Source organism: Erythrolamprus reginae, chromosome 2 (assembly GCF_031021105.1).
Source record: "Erythrolamprus reginae isolate rEryReg1 chromosome 2, rEryReg1.hap1, whole genome shotgun sequence".
Classification (NCBI taxonomy): Eukaryota; Metazoa; Chordata; class Lepidosauria; order Squamata; family Dipsadidae; genus Erythrolamprus; species Erythrolamprus reginae.
In genome coordinates, this window is record NC_091951.1 from 354,078,594 (window position 1) to 354,096,942 (window position 18,349).

An 18,349-nucleotide genomic window follows, 5' to 3' on the forward strand; every position below is an offset into this window, starting at 1 on the left:
ATGGATTAATAGTTCTAACTGTCAGGAAATTCATTCTTAGTTCTAAGTTGCTTCTCTCCTTGTTTAGTTTCCACCCATTGCTTCTTGTTCTACCCTCAGGTGCGTTGCAGAATAGCCTGACTCCTTCTTCTTTGTGGCAACCCCTGAGATATTGGAAGGCTGCTATCATGTCTCCCTTAGTCTTTCTATTCATTAAACTAGCCATGCCCAGTTCCAGAAACTGTTCCTTAAATGATTTAGCCTCCAGTTCCCTAATCATCTTTGTGGCTCTTCTCCGCACTCTTTTTAGAGTCTCAACCTCCTTTTTGCATTGTGGTGACCAAAACTGACTGCAGGATTCCAAGTGTGGCCTTCCCAATGCCTTGTAAAGTGGTATTAACCCTTCATGTGATCTTGATTCTCTCCCTCTGTTGATGCAGCATAGAACTGTGTTGGCTTTTTTGGCAGCTGCTGCACACAGCTGGCTCCTGTTTCAATGCTTGTCCACTAGGACTCCAAGGTCCCTCTCACCGTTACTACTGTTGAGCAAGGTACCGCATGTACTGTACCTGTGCATTTTGTTTCCTCTACTACATACTTATGCTATACCAACTTACAAACTAACTAACACCACATTTGGACATCTAGTTTTGGTCACCACAATTTTAAAAAGACGTTGAAACCCTGAAAAGAGCGCAGAGAAGAGCAACAAAGAGGACTAGGGAGTTGGAGGCTAAAACATACAAAGAACCGTGGCAGGAATTGGAAGGTCCAGTCTAATGAAAAGAAGGACCAGGGGAGATATGACCGCATCTTCTAATATTTGAGGAGCTGTCGCAGAGAAGTGGGAGTCAGGCTATTCTCCAAGGCACCTGAGGGTAGGAAAAGAATCAATGGGTGGAAACTAAACAAGGAGAGAAGCAACTTAGAACTAAGGAGGAATTTCCTAACAATCAACCAGTGGAACAGCTTGCCACCAGATGTTCTTTGATGCTCCATCCCTGGAGGCTCTTAAGAAGAGGTATTCTCTGAAATGGTATTGGGGCCTCCTGCTCAAATTCCAAGGTTCCTTCCACCTTAATATTCTATGTTTTAAATATCGCCTTGACATAGACAAAATTTGCCAGATCTGAGACAGTGTCCAGTTTGAGGGCTGGAGTGGAGCGACATTTTTCCTCTTCTGGCCAAAGATTGGCCAACGTCAGTTAGATAAACAGAAATGATGATCACCCCCTTCATATTACTCCACTAATTGCATAGCTTGGACCATAGAATTGACAGAGAATTAATGGAATCGTTAATGGCTTGGAAATTGAACAAGCTTGCTAGCAGGGATTCCCATCTCCCTGACACGTTGGACAAATAACCCAGGAAGGCCGCTAAAAATTAAAACCCCGTTTGTTATTATCCACTTGGCCAAATGTCAGGGTTCCATCCAGGGAGAGAGGCAGCCGTCTGCTGGCCCAGCGGCTCCTGTTTGCACGAAGCTCAATTTAATACAGAGGAGAAATTGAGGTGTTTTACAAGGTAAGGCAAGAGAGGAGAGAGATGATTTATAAATCTAATTGAAGGGAGACAGAGAATGAGATTAGCGGGAGATTTCGGTGCTTCCTGGCCAGACCATCCCTGCACTGAGAAACCTCTAATTCTAAAGCCAATAATTGCACCGAAAAGATGGAAGAGAAGCAGAGGTTTGTGGAAGAGTCACTTCGTTTCATAATAGAGTAGCCGAGCATAAAGAGGGCTAGCAGCCTCCCTACCCTGAAGGTGGACCTTGACTTAGCATTAGCAACAGCGATGGCATTTAGACTTATAAACCGCTTCACAGGACTTTTCCAGCCCTCTCTAAGCGGTTTACAGAATGAGCCTCTTGCCCCCAACAATCTGGGTCCTCATTTGATCCACCTGGGAAGGACGAAAGGCTGAGTCAAGGAAGGAAGGAAGGAAAGAAAGAAAGAAGGAGAGAGGGAGGGAGGGAGGGAAAGGAAAGGAGAGAGAGAGAGAGAGAGAGAGAGAAGGAAGGGATAACAGCATTAGCAATAGCATTTAGACTTATATACGGCTTCCTAGTGCTTTGACAGTCCTCTCTAATGGGTTTACACAGAGTCAGCCTCTTGCCTGACTCCTCATTTGACCCACCTGGGAAGGATGGAAGGCTGAGTCAACCGTGAGCCGGTGGTGAGATTTGAACCGCTGAACTGCAGCTAGCAGTTAGCTGAAGGAGCCTGCAGTGCTGCCCTCTAACCACTGCATCACCCCAGCCCTTAATAACGTGGAGGCCTAATGGACAATTCCTTCAATAGGAGCCAGCTGTGTACGACAGCATTCAAAAACCCAACACAACCATAGGCTGCATCAACAGAGGGATAGAATCAAGATCACATGAAGTGTTAATACCACTTTATAAGGCCACACTTGGAATCCTGCATCCAGTTTTGGTCACCACAATGCAAAAAGGATGTTGAGACTTTAGAAAGAGTGCAGAGAAGAGCAACAATAATGATTAGGGGACTGGAGGCTCAAACATATGAAGAACGGTTGCAGGAACTGGACATGGCTAGTTTAATGAAAAGAAGGACCAGGGGAGACATGATAGCCGTCTTCCAAGGTCTCAGGAGTTGCCACAAAGAAGAAGGAGTCAGGCTATTCTCCAAAGCACCTGAGGGTAGAACAAGAAGCAATGGGGAGAAACTAAACAAGGAGAGAAGCAACTTAGAACTAAGGAGAAATTTTAGAACAATTAATCCATGGAACAGCTTGCCTCCAGAAGTTGTGGGTGTTCCATCACTGGATGTTTTCAAAAAAGACTGGACAATTATCTGAAATGGTACCTGCTGAATCAGGGGGTTGGACTAGAAGACCTCCAAGGTCCCTTCCAACTCTGTTATTCTCTCTTCTAGGATAAGCACCATTGAGCTTGACCTGAAAGAGCAAGGTAGGTGCCAGTGAAGGGCTTGGGAAGGGTTACATGATGTCCACTCGACCTCTTGATCTAGACTTGACATCACTGGTGGTGGTTTGTGGTTCGGCCTGTGGTAGGAGGTCAATCCTTCTCCTAACTAGTGAAGGTTGTATGAAGCAATCAGCTGGCTGACTCTGATGAAAGTTAAAAGATAAACAAGATTTGGATTATTTTAAAATTTACGGAAATTTAGGATAGAAAGTTAAAATATATTCATGTTTAAATAATTAACTATTTTTAGAGCTGAGCAAAGAGAATTGAGAGAAATAAAAAGAGGACACATTTTCTTGTGGGTGATTCGACTGTTAGAGGTGTTGATTTGGGACAGAGCAAGGATGTGGTGAAGGTGCTGAGGTGTCTCCCAGGGGCCACTGCCAGCAGGGACAGGAGGCGGATTACAAACATTGTTAAGACTGTGAGTAAAGGTAATAACGTTGATGTGGTGGTGCATCTTGGCACAAATGATTTGTCCCAGAGAAATGTTAATGTAGTAAAAAGAGATTTTCAATGTCTAAGTGTGGAGCTGGGTAAAATAACTGATTCGGTGACTTTCTCAGAGGTGTTACCGGTTTGTGGCCAAGAGGATAAAACAACGTGTATCAGAGAGTTTAATATGTGGTTAAGGCAGTGGTGTAAAGCTGAAGGTTTTGGCTATGTAAGTCATGATGTCAGTAGGTGGTCTAATAGGGAGTTGTTTAAGAGGGATGGTTTGCATCCATCATACAGAGGTACCCAGGTGCTCGGTGAGGAATTCAGAACTTTTTTGGACAGGCATTTAAACTAGGTAAAGGGGACAGAGATGTAACTGATGTGGGTGATTTCTGTCCCCGACCAATGAGGATAAAGCAGTTTTTGGAAGCTTATGAAAAGGGAGCTGCAAATAATATAGATGTAGTTGTTGATGATAAGGGGCAAACTAATAACGAAAATAATGTTCTTCGGGTAATGTGCACAAATGCTCGAAGCTTGAGCAACAAGCTCTGTGAATTAATGGCCATAATATCTAGAGATAATTTGGACCTGGTTGCCATAACTGAGACATGGTTTAAGGATTCTAATGAATGGGAAATATCCATACCAGGATATACACTGTATAGGAAGGATAGAATAGAGAGAAGGGGAGGTGGAGTAGCCATTTATATTAAAGAAAGTCTAAAAACAACACTAATTCAAAATACATGTCAAGATCTAGAGACTCTCTGGATTTGCATGCAAAATAAAGAAGGTTCTGTCATTAGAATTGGGGTGATCTATAGGCCTCCAGGGCAATCCGAGGAATATGACAGCAAGATGGTGGATGAAATTACCCAAATGGCAGTAAAGGGAGATATTGTGGTTATGGGTGATTTCAACATGCCTGATGTTGACTGGAATATCCCCAGTGCCCTTACATGCAAAAGTAAGAATATAGTAGAGGCCTTTACAGGAGCAGCTCTGGCACAGCTGGTTAAGACACCAACTAGAGGGGAGAATATTCTAGATTTAGTTTTTACGAATGGGAATTGGGTTTCAGATGTCAAGGTGGGAGAAAATTTAGGTTGCAGTGACCATCTATGTTTGTGGTTTGATGTAAAAACTCATTGTGAGCAATCCTATAATGCAGGGGTCCCCAAACTTTTTGCACAGGGGGCCAGTTTACTGTCCGTCAGACTGTTGGAGGGCCGGACTATAAAAAAAACCTATGAACAAATCCCTATGCACACTGCACAAATATTATTTAAAGTAAAAAACAAAATGGGAACAAATACAATATTTAATATAAAGAAGTAATTAAATAATTAAGTAATAAAGTAATTTATACTTCTTTATTAACAAGTAAATTTAAACTTAAATCAACACACTCCCTCCATTTCTCTTCCCTCTCTCTTTTCTTCCTTCTCTCTCATTTGTTTCATTTTCCTCTCCCTCGTTTTCTCTCCATCATTTTCTCATTTTTCTCTTTTTTCTCTCTCTCTCACTCTTTCCATCTATCCCCCTTCCTCTCTTCCTCTCTATCTCTCCCTCTTTCTCTCTCTTTCTTTCTCTGTCCCTCTCTCTCTTTCTCTCTTTCTTTCTTTCTCTCACTCATTCTCTTTCTCTCTCCCTCTTTGTATCTCTCCCTCTCTATCTCCCTCCTATCCTCCCCGCCCCTTGCCTCTGTACCGCCTCCTCGCTCAGCAGCAGACCGCGGTGAGTTGACAGGAGATTCGGGAGCTTATTATATCTATTGATAAAATCTCGTGGGCTGCCACGGGCCGGAAAAATTGCCTCAGCGGGCCGCATCCGGCCCCCGGGCCGTAGTTTGGGGACCACTGCTATAATGTAACCAAAGTATTGGATTTCAGAAAAACAAATTTTAATGCAGTGGGGGAATATTTAGATAATGAATTAAAGGGGAGGGATAAAATGGCAGGAGCAAGCACCCAGTGGACTGTATTAAAAAAGGCCATCTTAAAAGCCACTGGACTGTAGGTAAGACAAATAACTAAAGGTAAAAGGAAGAAGAAACCGCTATGGTTTAGCAATGATGTAAGGGCTATAGTCAATGAAAAAAAGGCTGCCTATAGGAGGTATAAAGAGTCTGGAAGTATAGCTGATAGGGAGGTGTATAAAATGAGACAGAAGGAGGCGAAACAGATAATATATGCTGCTAAAGCCTCAAAAGAGGAAGAAATTGCCAAATCTGTAAAGAAGGGGGATAAAACCTTCTTCAGATATATTAGTGATAAGAAGAAGAAAAACTGCGGCATCAGGAAGCTTAGTACCGGGAATAATACATGCATTAATGGGAATAAGGAGATCGCTGACCATTTCAATAGCTATTTCTGTTCAGTTTTCTCAAAAGACACCTTACAAAATAATACTATAGAGGGATATAGCATTGCTTCCAGCTGTACGGATTCAGCTCCAGTGATCTTAGAAGCCGATGTCTTAGAAGAACTTGAACGATTAAAGATAAATAAGGCAATGGGTCCAGATGGCATCCACCCCAGAGTTCTTAAAGAACTCAGATCTGTCATTGCTACCCCCCTGACTGATTTGTTTAACCAATCCTTGTTAACAGGAGAAGTTCCTGAGGATTGGAGAATGACCAGTGTTGTGCCTATCCACAAGAAGGGCAGTAGAGAAGAAGCTGGTAACTACAGGCCAGTTAGCTTGACATCAGTGGTAGTTAAAATGATGGAGAGGATAAATCAGCACCTAAAAAACAATAACTTATTGGACCCAAATCAGCATGGCTTTACTGAAGGCAAATCATGTCAGACTAATCTCATTGATTTCTTTGACTATGTCACAAAGGTGTTGGATGAAGGTGGTGCCGTGAATATTGCCTACCTGGACTTCAGCAAAGCCTTTGATACGGTTCCACATAAAGAGCTGATAGATAAATTAGTGAAGATTGGACTTAATCCCTGGATAGTTCAATGGATTTGCAGCTGGCTGAAGCGTAGACATCAGAGAGTTATTGTTAATGGAGAGTATTCTGAGCAGAGTCAGGTTACAAGCGGTGTGCCACAAGGATCTGTTCTGGGTCCTATTCTTTTTAATATATTTGTGAGTGACATAGGGGAAGGTTTGGTAGGGAAGGTTTGCCTATTTGCCGATGACTCTAAAGTGTGCAATAGGGTTGATATTCCTGGAGGCGTCTGTAATATGGTAAATTATTTAGCTTTACTAGATAAATGGTCAAAGCAATGGAAACTGCAGTTTAATGTTTCCAAATGTAAAATAATGCACTTGGGGAAAAGGAATACTCAATCTGAGTATTGTATTGGCAGTTCTGTGTTAGCAAATACTTCAGAAGAAAAGGATTTAGGGGTAGTGATTTCTGACAGTCTCAAAATGGGTGAACAGTGCAGTCAGGCGGTAGGGAAAGCAAGTAGGATGCTTGGCTGCATAGCTAGAGGTATAACAAGCAGGAAGAGGGAGATTATGATCCCGCTATATAGAATGCTGGTGAGACCACATTTGGAATACTGTGTTCAGTTCTGGAGACCTCACCTACAAAAAGATATTGACAAAATTGAACGGGTCCAAAGACGGGCTACAAGAATGGTGGAAGGTCTTAAGCATAAAACGTATCAGGAAAGACTTAATGAACTCAATCTGTATAGTCTGGAGGACAGAAGGGAAAGGGGGGACATTATCGAAACATTTAAATATGTTAAAGGGTTAAATAAGGTCCAGGAGGGAAGTGTTTTTAATAGGAAAGTGAACACAAGAACAAGGGGACACAATCTGAAGTTAGTTGGGGGGAAGATCAAAAGCAACATGAGAAAATATTATTTTACTGAAAGAGTAGTAGATCCTTGGAACAAACTTGCAGCAGACGTGGTAGATAAATCCACAGTAACTGAATTTAAACATGCCTGGGATAAACACATATCCATCCTAAGATAAAATACAGAAAATAGTATAAGGGCAGACTAGATGGACCAGGAGGTCTTTTTCTGCCGTTAGACTTCTATGTTTCTATGTTTCTATGAGAGATAAGTACTAGAATCCAGATGGCGAAGATAAGATGGTGATAGAACTATATAATGATATAACATAAAACTTAGTTATTAATGCTAGCTTAAACATATAGAATCTTTTTTAAATTATGAGTTTGGTAAGGTAAAATGGTGGAGTGTGAGAAGTTTTTCTTTATCTTATGTACCGAGAGAGTCTCTATTACTTATAAGATAAATTGATATTGGATTAACCAATTAAATGGAGACATGAAAGTTTAAATTAATATTTGGATAAATGAGATTTTTACCAATGTTATATATTGTGGGAAAAAGATTTTTATTTTTTTTCTTTGATAATACTTAATAATGTCAGATAAGGTTATTAGATTTCAAATGAGGAAAGAGATACAAGAGCCTCCATTGAATATTTAGTACAAAAAGGAAAAACAATGTATGTATGTTTTACGATAAGCATTGTTGTAGTGTTTGTATTTATGTATTGTTTTATTTTATGGTGGAGAAAAAAAAATTATACACCCCCCCCCCAAAAAAAAAACCCATGGTTTACTGTGAGCACAATTTGTTGTGGCTTGCAACCTAGTTTAAGAAATAAATATGTGGAATAATTTACTTAATTAACCCCACAAAAGAAGCCCTCTTGCTCGGAGACTCAGCTTTTGGGGAAAATAGCACCTTCTTCCATTCCACATGGAAGACCTCCCCCAATTCTTAAGTGAGCCCCCAGAGAGCACTAAGGACTAAGTAAAGTCCTTGATGATCTCTGAGAGTGATGCTTTGATCATGTCTTGTGCAAATAGTTATGGACTCAGAAAACACAGAGACTGTGGAGGGGCAAGGCAGGCGCCCTGTATTCCTGGCACCTGAGAGTGACAGTGAAATTGGTGAGGGGTCAAGGTGAGAACAACAGGGCCTTCTGCACTTCCTGTCAGGAGTGATTTAGCATTTCCTGTGCTGAGTAACTCAGGTGAAGAGGAGGAGCCTCTTCTGGATGCCAGAGTTCAGAGGGCATCTAGGAGACACGAATGGTTGGCTAAGAGGAGAATGACCCATGAGTAGTATTGTTGGCTGTTGGATTATGCCCTCATGCTATTTAAGAACCAAAGAACCTAAGAAGAGCCCTGCTGAATCGGGCCAAAGCCCATTGAGTCCAGCATTCTGTGTCCCACAGTGGCCCCCCAATTGTCCATGGGGATCTTGAGCAGAAAGAGAATGCAAGACCCTCCCTTTCCCTTGACCCCCAACAAGGGAACCTGCTTGCCTCAACCAACATAGAGGTGGCACATGGACATCCGTTTCAATAACCACCTTTGATACACTTGGCATCCTCCATGAATCTGTCTAATCCTGCCTTGAAGCTCTCCAGGCTGACAGCTGTCACAATCTCTTCTGGAAGGGAATTCCATCAACCCTCAATGACCCTCTGGGTGAAGAAATATTTCCCTTGATTTGTCCTCGGTTTTTCACCTGTGAGCTTTAGGGAGGGGCCCCTCGTCCTAGTATTTTTCTCTATCCACCTTTTCTATCCCATTAATGATTTTATACCCTTCGATCAATTTCCCCCTTAAACGCTGTCTTTCAAGGCTGAAGAGCCCAAGGCCTTGCAACCTGCTTTCGTAAGGGAGGGGCTCCATTTCCTTGATTAAGGGTTTGGCATCCTCCACCTTGTTGCAGACAATGTCGATGATCTTGGAATCTTCTCGCCTTCACTCTTGAATTCAGTTTGTGTTTCAAACGAGCCCATTCTTAGCTTTGCTAATGAGCTTCAGTCTTCCAGTTCCTTCCTGACAAATACACCTTGAAATTCTTGTTGCAACTGGCAATTATTACCATGTTTATGTTCACTCTGGGATTTTGGCCAACTGATAAGACTTTGCTAGATTTGCTTCTCTCTTTGAAAAGACTCTTAAAAGACTCTGACAATACTGGGACTTTTGTAAACATTAAACCCTTTCATGTGCTAGACAGTTTGTGTGCCTCTGATTATTGGGGTTCAGCACTAAGACAGAACATGGAGCTTGGTTTATTTTCTTGTGAATGCTTCATTGCCTGACTAGGTAACATCATCCATGCTAGAAGAACGGAGGGGGCTGTTTATTGGGCTTGTGTTGTCCGTGTTATTGTCTTCTTGGTGGTTCCTTGATTAAGCTGTTGCTTATTGTTTTGATCGTTTTGTCTGAATTGGTAGCCGCTCGATGGAGTTATTGTTTTTCCCCTTGATGGGTTGTCTGGTCTTAATCCCTGCTTATCCGGATATTGGCTGCCAGGCAGGAAATATTCTGATCCTTTTGTTTGGCTCTTAGCTTCTTTCTTTTTTCACGGTCTCTTTTGAATGGTGGTGCAGTCTCTGTTTATTTCTCTGGGTCTGTTGATGGCTGATTTGCCTGGAAGTGCTGGGCTTCCAGAACCCCCTCCCCATTTTGGATTTAACTTGGTCTACGAAGGTCACCACTTCCTTACTGTGGTTTGAGTAGATCTATCAAATGGCAACTCAGAAGCCTTTGGACTGCTAGTTGGTGTTCATGGATACCATGAACACACTCTGTATTTTGTTGTGTGTATATTTGTATCTGAAGACTTTAATATTTTTTTAGGCTTTAAGCCGCCCAGAGTCACTTAGGGAGAAGATGAGCAGAACATAAATTTCATAATAAATAAAAATGGAGACGCTTCAGACTGTGGGTTCCTACATGGCAGCTGTTACACTTCAACCCTGAGCTACGAAGATTCTCTTCCATTGGTCACACAAATACACATGCACACACGTGCACACAATGTTGATCAGTTGTATTGCTTCTTAGAAGAAATTGAAAATAGTCTCAGTTGCAGCCATCGGAGCCTAATTTCTCTCTCCCTCCCCTCTCTCTTTCTCTTTTCCTCTCTCTCTCTCTCTCTCTCTCTCTCTCACTCTTTCTCTTCTTTGTCTCTCTGTCTTCCTGTCTTTCTCTCTGTTCCTCTCTCTCTCTCCCTTTCCCTCTGTCTCTTTCTCTCTTTCTTTTCCTCTTTCTTTCTCTTTTGCTCTTTCTCTGTGTGTCTTCCCCTCTCTCTCTTTTCCTCCTTCTCTCTCACTCACTTTTTATCTCTCTCTTCTGTCTCTGTCTTCCTGTCTCTCTCTGTTTCTCTCTCTCTCTTCCTTTCTCTATCTCTCTTTCTCTCTCTCTTTTGCTCTTTCTCTTTTGCTCTCTTTCTCTCTGTATGTGTCTTCCTATCTCTCTTCCTCTTTCTCTCCCACTCACTCTTTCCCTTTCTCTTCTCTCTCCCTCTGTCTTCCTGTCTTTCCCTGTTCCTCTCTCTCTTTCTTTCTCTCTTTCTCTCTTTCTCTCTCTCTTTTCCTCTTTCTTTCGCTCTCTTTCTCTGTGTGTGTGTGTGTCTTCCTCTCTCTTTCTCTTCTCTGTCCCTCTGTCTTCCTGTCTTTCTCTCTGTTCCTCTCTCTTTCTCTCTCTCTCTCTCTCCCACCACAGTTCCGCCCCGGGATCCCAGCCTGATGTGCCGGTCCAACAACTATCCCATCGGCTTCTACTGCAGCTGGCACCTGCCCAGCCCGACCTACATTCCCGACACCTTCAACGTCACCGTCATGTAAGTGCAGCTTCGGACAGATGGAGGAGAGCAAGCCGAGATCACAAACCAGCATCCGGTGGGAGAGACGTTCCTGGTGCAAATCCTTTGGGGTTCTGTCCAGTCTCTTCCATCTCTGAGCCTAGAACTCTGGGGGGAGGGGCAGGGGGGTGTTCTTCCCAGTTCAGACCAGATCACTGGTAGTGACCTGCTGGTGACGTCACAATGACATCACCAAACCGGATCAGTCGATGCCAGTCTATGGGTACCACCATCTTTTTTGTTGAATTTTGTTGAATTTTTTGGAAATGAAGATGCTTACAAACTTCAACAGAACAGAGATACAAAACATGAAACATTAAGCAAAAGGGGGATTTAGTAAGTGAAGAAACCAGAATGCGGTGGGGGTGCAACCTTCTTCCTAGCCCAGTAGCTGCCTCCAGAGTGGGACGCCCCCATCCAGACCCCAGGCCAGTTGGCAGAGCCAGATTTGGCCACCTTCCAGAAATCCAAAGGGTGAGGCAAGGGCGGATCTCATCATGTTCCAGTGGGTGGGGGCCACAGCAGAGAAGACTCTTCTCCTGGACCCATCATTCATACAATTTGGGCATGATAGTTGTTGAATTCTTGGATCCCAGGCCTGCCAGCAAAGCCAGGTCTCAGTGGCCTTACAGAAAGCCAGTAGGGTGGGAGCAGTATGGACTTTGGAGGGGGGGTTGATTCCATAGAGCTGGGGCAGCCACAGAGAAGGCCCTCCTCTGCGATCCCACCAGCCTGCATGGCTTAGTCAATGGAACCCGGAGGAGGCCAACTCTGTGTGTTCTTATTGGTCTCTGTGAGGTGTTCTGGTCTCCGGCTAAGGCCACTAATAATTGGAATAAAGGATTGCTAAATGCATATACTGTATTTGTAAATCACCACATCATCTTTCTTTTTCTTTTCTTCACACTGAATCATCTCAGCACGCAGCACTAATCCTCTTATCTTCAACTTCGGTATGCAAGGCAACATCAAAATCATTAAAACATTCCACAAGTCATTCTAAGATTTATGGCTAGTCAGAGTTAGCTCAGAGTCATAAAAACTGCAATTAAAAGCACACAAGGCATAGTTTACATTCGGAGCTGCTTGAAAGAAACCTCCATATTTCTTAACGGCAGATTGACGACTCAACTCTTCTCTTCCACTGACACCCGGACGTGACGAATTAATCACTTCATTAATTGACCCCTTCCTCTCCTTAATATCTCTTCCCTGACACTTGCTCTCTTCGCCTCTGCAAGCGTCTGAAATAAGGATTTACCCATCCAGCATCTGCTTCTCCTTCACTTGAATCTGAGCCCATAGAAACGTCCTGTGGTTGGTCTACTTCTTCTGCCTCTAAATCAGGCCCTGCCACTCATTCATAACCACTTTCTGAATCAGAATCTGAAAAATCCCCACACTGAACAGGAGTAGACACAACAGGAGGTATGTGGCAGGAGACAGTCCCGTAGATCAGGGGTCTCCAACCTCAGCAACTTTGAGACTTGCGGACTTCAACTCCCAGAGTTCCTCAATCAGCAAAGCTGGCTGAGGAACTCTGGGAGTTGAAGTCCACAAGTCTTCAAGTTGCTGAGGTTGGAGACCCCAGCCGTAGATAGTCTGGCCCTGAGCCATGTAGGGCTTTATAGCTAATAACCAACACCTTGAATTCTGCCCGGAGATTAATAGGAAGCCAGTGCAGCTCGTGGAGTGTAGGTGTTGTATGGGCAAACCGAGACATACCCCTGACAGCTCTCACGGCTACATTCTGGACCATTTGGAGTCTCCGAACACTCTTCAAGGGCAGCCCCATGTAGAACACATTGCAATAATCAAGTCAGGAGGCAATGAGGGCCTGAGTGACTGTGTGCAGAGCTTCCTGGTCAAATAGGGCCACAACTGGTCCACCAGGTGAACCTGGGCAAAGGTCCCCTCTTTGGCGTGCATGCTTCTCCCTGGCCTCCAACCTTCCTCCTTTTTCTCCCCCCCCCCTCCAGACACGACTCCCAGGAGATCACCTGCGAGAAGGACCCGGGCCCCAAGAACCGGTGCTACATCCGCTACCCCCACCTCTTCTCCACCAAGAAGTACAAGGTGACCTTGACTGTCAGCAACGCCCTGGGCAGCAGCTTCACCTCCACCTCCTTCGACGAGTTCTCAATAGGTATGTGGAGCAGGCAGCCCTCTCCCCATGTGCTCCCCCAGGATCACAAGGAAGGGGAGGGGGCTTCAGAAATGGGGGAAAGCCTTCAAGGAGCAGCAAGGGAGGGGGCAGGAAGGGCGCCCCACGGCTTAGAGGCTGCAGCTCACAATCATGTGAATTATAGCATTATAGCATGTAGACATATATACCGCTTCCTGGTGCTTTGACAGCCCTCTCTAAGCGGTTGACAGAATCAGCATATTTGTCCCCAATAATCTGACAATATTTGACCCACCTTGGAAATATGGAAGGCTGAGTCAACTTGGAGCCGGTGGTGAGATTTGAACTGCTGAACTACAGCTAGCAGTCAGCAGAAGTAGCCTGCAGGGCTGCACTCTAACCATTGTGCCACAGAGGCTCCTTCCTTCCTTCCTTCCTTCCTCCCTTCTTTCCTTCCTTCCTTCCTTCCTTCCTTCCTTCTTTCCTTCCACCTTCTTTCCCTCACTCCCTACCTTCCATCCATAGCAATAGCATTTGGACTCATAAACTGCTTCACAGTGCTTTCCAGCCCTCTCTAAGCAGTTGACAGAATCAGCCTCTTGCCCCCAAAAATCTGGGTCCTCATTTGATCCATCTTGGAAGGAGGGAAGGCTGAGTCAACCTTGAGCCCACTGAGATTCGATCTACCAAACTGGTGGCAGCTGGTACTTAGCAGAAGTAGCTTGCAGTACTGTGCTCTAACCACTGCACCACCAAGACTCATACCTCATATTACTATTACCACTCTATAAACTCTTAGTTAGAGTACACCTGGAGTAGACTACACCAGTTCTGATCACCACACTATAAAAAGGATGTTGAGGGTTAAATAAGGTTCAGGAGAAATAGGAAAGTGAACCCAAGAACAAGGGGGCACAATCTGAGGTTAGTTGGGAGAAAGATCAGACGCAACATGAGAAAATATGGTTTGACTGAAAGAGTAGTAGATGCTTGGAAAAATCTTCCAGCAGACGTGGTTGGTGATTCCACAGTCACTGAATGTAAACATGCCTGGGATAAACATCGATCCATCCTAAGATAAAATACAGGGAATAGTATGAGGGCAGACGAGGTGGACCATGAGGTCTTTTTCTGCCGTCAATCTTCCATGTTTCTATGTTTCTAAATGTTTAAGCACACACGCACGCACAGACATTTTCAAGTGTGGCAACTGGTTTTTATTACACACTGCCATCTTTCAACCTTTGTAAGTAACTCATTGACGTGCCTCCTTTTTTCTCACTTTTTATTCTACCTAGTAAAAATTAAGGGCATACATGAAAGAACAGAGTGGGAGCCAACTTTTTAAAGCATTTCTATCCTTTGGTTCGATTGATATGCGACCCGTATCACTCTCCAAAAGTAACTCTGGGAAGCTTTACAAAACAATAAAATCCCCGAAACCTTCCTGCCTTCCCCGTAGAAAGAACCCATTTAGTCTCTGCCTGATGATTGCAGGAGGCAGCCGCTTTCATGTTTCAGGTTAATCCAACCTGTAAACGAATTCCCAGACTCGGGAGGAGGCTTCATTCCAGATGGTCAATCCCTTTCAAGGCGTCTACGAACAAAATTCTCTTGTTTGTTCCTTTGTGTTTTCACTAGGATCTGCTCAGCTGGGCAGCTTCAGAGTAAATACAAGGAGACGCTAATGCATTTATATGGCTCTCTTTTCCTCCCTGCCAAAGCTGACTTAGCCGCCTTGTCTGCGCAGCCACGGAGATCTCTGCAACACCGTCCACCTGATTGACCCAAGAAAGGGAGACTTTGCAGCTCAGAATTAACAGAATAATATCAATAGAGCTGGAAGGGACCTTGGAGGTCTTCTAGACCAGCCTACTACTCGAGCAGGAGAGTCCCACCACCATTCAGTTGGGAATGCTCCAACACAGGAAAATGTTAAGATGTTATGTGTTGTGGTTGGCTCTGGGCCAGCTCCTGCTCCGAGGACTGTGGATGTTGGTTTGGGAGAATCCCCACGTTCTCAGAGACCGGTTTTACTGCCAACAGCATCGGACAGTGAAGACTCTGTGTCAAGGGCAGACTCTGGGAGTGAAGCAGGATTGGATGGTGAGGCAGGCAGACCATTAGCTAATGACCCCATTAGTGAGTCATCATCATCAGACTCAGAGGAAGATGGATTCATAGATGCTCACAGGCGCAGGTTTATGATGAGAAGGGAACAACTGCGCAAGTATTATAGAAGATAAGGGAGAACACCTGTGGCTGGGGCAACTAGGCTAATGGGGCTGCTGATAAATTGTCAGTGTTGCTGAGAGAGTGCGTGGGAGATTATCCATTTGGAGAAGGACGAGTGTTGTTTGATTTGGGCTGTTTCGGGATTTACAAAGACATTTTGGATATTTCACATCCAAGTACATTTTGTGGACTCTTGAAAGGGGGTGGCTGTGACGCCTTCACAGCTGCCTTTATCTGCTCTGTATTGTTTTTGCTTTTCGCAGCATTCAAGGCTTGTGGTTTATGGGAGAGCACTTTGGCTGTTTTAAAGTGCGTGCGTACAATACTTTTGTTTTGATAAACCGACTCTCTGTTTACTTTACAACAGCGTTTGTGTTTGAATTTACATTTCTGACTTAATTGGGGCTCCTAATGTGAATCCCAGCATAACATTATATAACCATCTGTCTGAAGTGGTGTAGGATTTCCTGCCTAAGCAGGGGGTTGCACTAGAAGACCTCCAAGGTCCCTTCCAACTCTAGAAATATAGAAACATAGAAGATTGACGGCAGAAAAAGACCTCATGGTCCATCCAGTCTGCGCTGATACTATTTCCTGTATTTTATCTTAAAAGAGACCGGGCAGTCATTTTTCTGAAAGGGATAAATTTTCCTGGCCATGGGATAATTGTACTGTTACCCATCACTGTTTCTTTCATCATATTTTAATTTTTGTCATTCACCTTGAAATTAAAATAAGGTCAAAGGAACAGGAGCCGATAACAATACAATTATCTTGCATCGAGTTATTCTGCATTGAATTGTCCTCTGGCAAGTTAGCCACAATGAATTGTCCCATGCTGAGTTGACTGGGGTGAGTCGATTTTGGGAAGTCGGCCCCAGCAAGTTAGAATAGAATGTTATAGAGTGTGCAATAGGGTTGATATTCCTGGAGGTGTCTGTAATATGGCAAATGATTTAGCTTTTTATTTTATTTGTTTATTATTTGGATTTGTATGCCGCCCCTCTCCGAAGACTTGGGGCGGCTCACAACAGTGAAAACAAATCATAATAATCCAATTAATTAAAATATTTAAAGATTTAAAAAACCCTATATGCTAACAGACACTCACACAAGCATACCATGTATAAATTAAACGTGCCCAGGGGGAGATGTTTAATTTCCCCATGCCTGACGGCAAAGGTGGGTTTTGAGGAGTTTACGGAAGGCAGGAAGAGTAGGGGCAGTTCTGATCTCCGGGGGGAGTTGGTTCCAGAGGGCCGGTGCCGCCACAGAGAAGGCTCTTCCCCTGGGGCCCGCCAACCGACATTGTTTAGTTGACGGGACCCGGAGAAGGCCCACTCTGTGGGACCTAATCGGTCGCTGGGATTCGTGCGGCAGAAGGCGGTCTCGGAGATATTCTGGTCCAATGCCATGAAGGGCTTTAAAGGTAATAACCAACACTTTGAATTGTGACCGGAAACTGATCGGCAGCCAATGCAGACTGCGGAGTGATGGTGAAACATGGGCATACCTGGGTAAGTCCATGACTGCTCTCGCAGCTGCATTCTGCACGATCTGAAGTTTCCGAACACTTTTCAAAGGTAGCCCCATGTAGAGAGCATTACAGTAGTCGAACCTCGAGGTGATGAGGGCATGAGTGACTGTGAGCAATGAGTCCCGGTCCAGATAGGGCCGCAACTGGTGCACCAGGTGAACCTGGGCAAACGCCCCCCTCGCCACAGCTGAGAGATGGTTTTCTAATGTGAGCTGTGGATCGAGGAGGACGCCCAAGTTGCGGACCCTCTCTGAGGGGGTCAATAATCCCCCCCAGGGTAATGGACGGACAGATGAGATTGTCCTTGGGAGGCAAAACCCACAGCCACTCCGTCTTATTCGGGTTGAGCTTGAGTCTGTTGACACCCATCCAGGCCCCAACAGCCTCCAGGCACCGGCACATCACTTCCACTGCTTCGTTGACTGGGCATGGGGTGGAGATGTAAAGCTGGGTATCATCGGCGTATTGATGATACCTCACCCCATGTCCTTGGATGATCTCACCCAGTGGTTTCATGTAGATGTTAAATAGCAGGGGGGAGAGGACCGACCCCTGAGGCACCCCACAAGGGAGAGCTTTACTAGATAAGTGGTCAAAGCAATGGAAACTGCAGTTTAATGTTTCCAAATGTAAAATGATGCACTTGGGGAAAAGGAATCCTCAATCTGAGTATTGTATTGGCAGTTCTGTGTTAGCAAAAACTTCAGAAGAGAAGGATTTAGGGGTCGTGATTTCTGACAGTCTCAAAATGGGTGAACAGCGCAGTCAGGTGGTAGGGAAAGCAAGTAGGATGCTTGGCTGCATAGCTAGAGATATAACAAGCAGGAAGAGGGAGATTGTAATCCTGCTACATAGAGTGCATTAGGAATACTGTGTCCAGTTCTGCAGACCTCACCTACAAAAAGATATTGACAAAATTGAATGGGTCCAAAGACGGGCTACAAGAATGGTGAAAGGTCTTAAGCATCAAACTTATCAGGAAAGACTTCATGGACTCCATCTGTCTAGTCTGGAGGACAGAAGGGAAAGGGGGGAACATGATTGAAACATTTAAATATCTTAAAGGGTTAAATAAGGTTCAGGAGGGAAGTGTTTTTAATAGGAAAGTGAACCCAAGGACAAGGGGCCACAATCTGAGGTGAGTTGGGGGAAAGATCAGAAGCAACGTGAGAAAATATGATTTGACTGAAAGAGTAGTAGATGTTTGGAACAAACTTCCAGCAGACGTGGTCGGTAAATCCACAGTAACTGAATTGAAACATGCCTGGGATAAACATAGATCCATCCTAAGATAAAATACAGGAAATAGCATAAGGGCAGACTGGGTGGACCAGGAGGTCTTTTTCTGCCGTCAGTCTTCTGTGTTTCTAAGGTTGGGCAGCTCTGCCATTATGGAGATGCACCTGAACCTCCTTTTTCACCACGTTCTTCTTCTTCTTCTTCTCTTTTCCTTCCCTGAA

At 44.3% G+C, this 18,349-nt stretch overlaps 1 protein-coding gene across 2 annotated transcripts in view; it reads left to right on the top strand.

The window, feature by feature from the left end:
- CNTFR (ciliary neurotrophic factor receptor) overlaps positions 1-18,349 on the top strand; it is a 368,226-nt gene that overhangs the window by 333,278 nt on the left and 16,599 nt on the right. For both annotated transcript variants that reach the window (XM_070743665.1, XM_070743666.1), the window contains 2 exons: positions 10,854-10,971; positions 12,972-13,138. In XM_070743665.1, the coding sequence (XP_070599766.1) occupies positions 10,854-10,971; positions 12,972-13,138 (285 nt within the window). The remainder of the gene's footprint in view (positions 1-10,853; positions 10,972-12,971; positions 13,139-18,349) is intronic.